Raw genomic sequence first — 4,542 nt, 5'->3', positions numbered from 1 at the left:
AACAGAGGATCAGGAAACCTTTCCACGAGTCTCTGGGGAAGTGAACATACAGGACAGGTTTTACCTGCAATGGGGGAGGGTGGCACAGTGGTCTCACTGTCCCTTTTGGGCATCAGGTTCCAGGAGAGCCACAGGGGAAAGACATCTTTTTTTGCTTTTCTGGGGCAAATATATTAAGCAATATGTTGTTTGCTGTGTGTTAGCATCCGAAACTGAAAGCTGCCTCTGTAACATGAGAGCTCCAACCACTTCTCCTCCATAGCAGGTTACTCCTCTGCTAACATGTCCTCCTTTTCCCACTAGCGAGAAACTGTGCTACGTGTGGGACTGCCACCCTGCATCCCTAGAACTGGCTCAGTTTCGCCTTTCCGTGGGTAATTTATGGAAGATGCACGGAAACAGAGGATGAGTTCGTGGCAGGAGCAGTGGGAACGTTCCGCTCACGGCTCGTGGCTCAGCAGGTGCCGGAGCTGCCGGGCATTAGGACCCGGCGGCTGCTGAGCGGAGGCGGCTGAATCCCCTCCCGCTGTCATCCCCGCTGCCTCTGCAGCTCCATTCCTCATCCCCTTCCATGGTGACTGGCTACCTCCCGCCCGGGCTGCCAGCCAGAGCCACAAGGCCTCGCTAGGACCGCTTCCCAGCAGCTCCATGGCGTCTCCCAGGACTATCACCATCATCGCCCTCTCGGTGGCCCTGGGGCTCTTCTTTGTCTTTATGGGGACCATCAAACTGACCCCCCGGCTCAGCAGAGATGCCTACAACGAGATGGTGAGTATGGCAGTCAGTGATGGCAGACACGGTGGGGTTCTCTCCCCTCAACCTTGCGGCAGAAGCGATGTTTGCAGTGGGATAGACGGAGGGTGACCGCTCTGGAGCGATGGGAGGGAGAGGGAAGAAGCTTATCTGTCTCCTTGTTTGATGGACACAGAGTGAAACAAATAATACGCAGCACTGAGGATGGATATCCTGGCAGCAGATATCCTGGCAGCCCTGGGCATATCCTGGCAGCCCTGGGCCTGGGCTCTGTCTTAGAGTATCCATGGAGAAACCTCTTGTGGATAAGGATGGGGAGGAGAGGCGAGGAGGACGGGGTAGCATGGCACACCGATGCCTGCAAAAAGATGGGGACAGAAGGATCTCTGAAAAGCAAGGTCTGAAGAAGTGCCAGACATGTACCAGGCAGGTACAGCCGATCCCTGGGAGAACACCTACCCCCTGGACTGGGGGTAGGAAAAGCAGCCGCCTGCTTGGGCAGCCAGCTGATCATCCACAAAATTCTGTGCTTTAAAGCAAGGATAATGACACTGACTGTCCCTACCTCACCAGGCTTGTGCAGGGATTAATTAATGACCCTGAAATGCTTTGAGATTCTTAGCTGGCAGAAGAAGGTATTCTTAATAGTCACCTTATTATTCTCTTTATCCTGTGAAATGAGCCTCTCCTCCTCTTGCCTTACAGGAAAGGGGTGAGGAGAGGAAGGAGAGGTCACTGTGTGTATTTCGCAGCTGCTGAGCTAGTTTGTGCTCCTCTCTGCCCAGGGCCAAGCCTGCTGCAGAGCTTTGATGGCTGCAAGCTGGTGAGGGACCGGCTGCCACGTTTCGCTTCCTTCTCTATGTTCATTTATTCTTCTGCTGCCCTGCCCCCCGTTATATTTATTGCAGTGGCTGAAAAGTGTTGGTATAATTTTTGTGCCCCCTAAAAAAATAGTGCTGGAAGTTTCCAGCACATTCTTTTATTTCCCTTTGCTCAACCTGCCCAGCTGCTTTTTCCTTAGCTCTCAAATAACATCTGAATGGCAGTGCCCCATCTGCAGCCCAGCACAGGGATCTCACAGGGAAGAATCACTAAAAAGTAACTCAGGAGCAAGAGACCGACATAAAATGCCCAGAAAACAAAGCTCTTAAGCATCTGCTACATAAGGGACAGAAAAAAAGGACCGAGACATTAGAAGCATTGCAAAATCCTTGCTCTGTAGAATATTTTGCTTCTCTCTCTCTGCTTTACCAAGAGTCAGGCCTACAGATAGGAACGAGCTCTGGTTTTACGAAGAGAAAGCAGAGGCACTCGGATATTATGCAGGATGTTTTAATAGCCCCCATTGTAACATGTTCATGGCTCATTAGGCTTTCACCCTTTTGCTGTGCTGCATACCAGGGTGAGTATGTATCGGAGACAGTGAAAACCTGGTCTTGCCAATCAATAAGCATGGCTTCTTTCCCTGAGCAAATAAAGAACATCTGTTATCTACCTACAACACCAAATTAGCAGTTTTTCATTCAGCAAAAAAACAGACACAGTAGTTTGTCTATTAAAATACTTAAAATACCAGAGTACTCTAAGACGTGCTGATAGTACATTTCTTTATGTAGCTGTATTTTTCACAATGGTTTAAAAATACTCTGCTCTGAGGAGAGGTTTTATTAATTGAAGGCTTAAAATGCATCCTTACAATGCATACACTTAAGAGTAAATGTGTCATGACATCTTCAATTATTTAGTAGCAAAAATTAAAATACTATATATTTTTTAACCACATGTGAAATGTCAGATCCTCTTAAAAAGAAGCAGCAAAATTTAAGGAGAAGTGGAGAAGTTCTGTGTGCCTGTAGTGCAGGTTTCCAAAATTACATGTAAGTAAATCTACAATCTGATCAGCGCCTGTAAGAGCTGAGCAACTCATGTACCTGAGATTTGTCTTCTATTTCCCTCTCCCTGATTACAAAGCAGAGAACACAACGGCAAGATATCTGCAGGGAGAGTATATTCAAGTGTAAGTGGAAATAATTTCTATGTTTCCAGTAACAACTGCGAGCTTTATTAAAATACATTAAAAAAGGAAACACTTGATTGAAAAACAAATAAACAAAACCAATAAGCTCACAAGCACCTAATGCTCAAATGCAAGAACTTGAACATGTGTAAGGACAGAGGTTTTTTCTTCCCTGAAACAATGAGGCAGCCATGTAAGGAGGCCGAGTCTCACTACTTACACTGCATCTCAATCCAGCATAAACCAGGGAGCAAAGGATGTCCAATGTCAGCTTGCTTTCATCTGCAGAAAGGAAGGATCATAAAGCTATGTAAGCACAGGACAGGGCTGGTGAATCTCAGCTCTGATGTATAGATATATATAATTTGCTAAGATTGTACTGCCCATAAACACTGGGATATTCTAAGTTACTTTGAGGTAGAAAGACCTCTGTTTTTATTTGCTGTGCCTTCACTTTGCAGGGACTAGGTGTGTGGTTTCATTACAAAGGATGAGCTACTCAGAGAGAGAGGTACTTTTTTAACAACGTGGTTCTGCACTGCTAATTCTAGCAATTGTATTTTCAGATTTCAGGAGAAGGTACACCTGAGCTGGCCCTAGCTCCAAAGATGGGTGCTAGGTTGCAGGACTGTTTTCCAGCGAGGAGACAACAGCTTATACAGGGGGAATTGCAGGTTGATGGTGTTAATATCCCTCCAGCAGGAGCTTTAGGGGTACAGATTGGATATTGTACCAGAGGGGTCTGTGATGACTGAAGTGATCTTTAGGTCATATTGCACATCAGTCTATTTCAATGATAGTCACCTTTGCATTTACTTTCTCACATTATGTGTTGTACAATATTACCGCTTGATTTCAGAAACGAGCATACAAAAGCTACGTGCGGGCTCTCCCCATGCTAAAGAAGATGGGAGTCAGCTCCATCCTTCTCCGCAAGAGCATTGGTTCCCTAGAAGTGGCGTGTGGTATTGTCATGACACTGGTGCCTGGTCGCCCCAAAGATGTGGCCAACTTTCTCCTCCTCCTCCTCGTGCTGGCTGTGCTCTTTTTCCACCAGCTAGTGGGGGATCCACTCAAGCGTTACGCCCATGCTTTAGTCTTTGGGATCCTGCTTACCTGTCGTCTGCTGATTGCCCGCCAGCCTGAGGAGCAGCTGCCAGAAAAGAGGATCCTGTCAGTGAATGGGGATGAGCAGCCGCTCATCCATGAAGCAGCTCCTGAGAAAGGCAAAATGAAGGTATCCTAGTTGAGTGCGTGTGAGAAATAACGGACCCTCGAGGCAGCTCTCTCCGAAATCACCCAGAAAATTTGGTTTTTATTGACCTATTTATATTTTTTTGTCTATCTAAATAAAGTTGCACTTGGGGTCTGAGAGGCACGTGGTATGTCTACACTGTAGTCTTGCTTTTGCTGCTGCCCTGTAATGTAGAAAAACACAAGCTAGCTTTTACCAGGACAGCTTGGAGGCAGTTAGCAGCCTGGCTGGAGTAGCGCTGGCCTCATCAGGAGCTGCAAAACCAGCCTGAGAGCACAGGCAAAGACTTGGGCTGGTAGTTACATTCACTTGTCACTGCTGAAATCTGGCCTGGATGCAGTTCTGCTGCGCAGCAGTCTCAGCAACAGCAGCTGGTAGAACATAACCAGTGTCCCTGTGCAGGCTTGTGCGACCCCACCCACAAATCTGTGTCTCCTTCTCCATAACGAAGGGGGGAAAGGACCCTACTGAGCATAAAAGTGCTGTTTGTTGTGTTTGAGAGAGGGATCCGTTGGCC

At 47.3% G+C, this 4,542-nt stretch overlaps 1 protein-coding gene across 1 annotated transcript; it reads left to right on the top strand.

Moving 5' to 3' along the window:
- The first annotated feature begins 470 nt into the window (after positions 1–470).
- TMEM35A (transmembrane protein 35A) lies at positions 471–4,149 on the top strand. Its single transcript, XM_010178481.1, has 2 exons — positions 471–768; positions 3,630–4,149. The coding sequence occupies exons 1-2, from the start codon at positions 649–651 to the stop codon at positions 4,014–4,016; spliced, it is 507 nt and encodes a 168-aa protein (XP_010176783.1). The 5' UTR covers positions 471–648; the 3' UTR covers positions 4,017–4,149.
- The last annotated feature ends 393 nt before the right edge of the window (positions 4,150–4,542 follow it).

Source organism: Antrostomus carolinensis, unplaced genomic scaffold, assembly GCF_000700745.2.
Source record: "Antrostomus carolinensis isolate BGI_N321 unplaced genomic scaffold, ASM70074v2 scaffold48441, whole genome shotgun sequence".
Taxonomy (NCBI): Eukaryota; Metazoa; Chordata; class Aves; order Caprimulgiformes; family Caprimulgidae; genus Antrostomus; species Antrostomus carolinensis.
This window is presented reverse-complemented; position numbering and strand designations above follow the sequence as displayed.

What these genes read in the sequence shown, in the direction of transcription:
- TMEM35A (XM_010178481.1), top strand. Translation starts at nt 649, where the DNA reads ATGGCGTCTCCCAGGACTATCACCATCATCGCCCTCTCGGTGGCCCTG. An exon ending in GAGATGCCTACAACGAGATG is followed by an intron (nt 769 to 3,629) that starts GTGAGTATGGCA and finishes GCTTGATTTCAG; the next exon opens with AAACGAGCATACAAAAGCTA.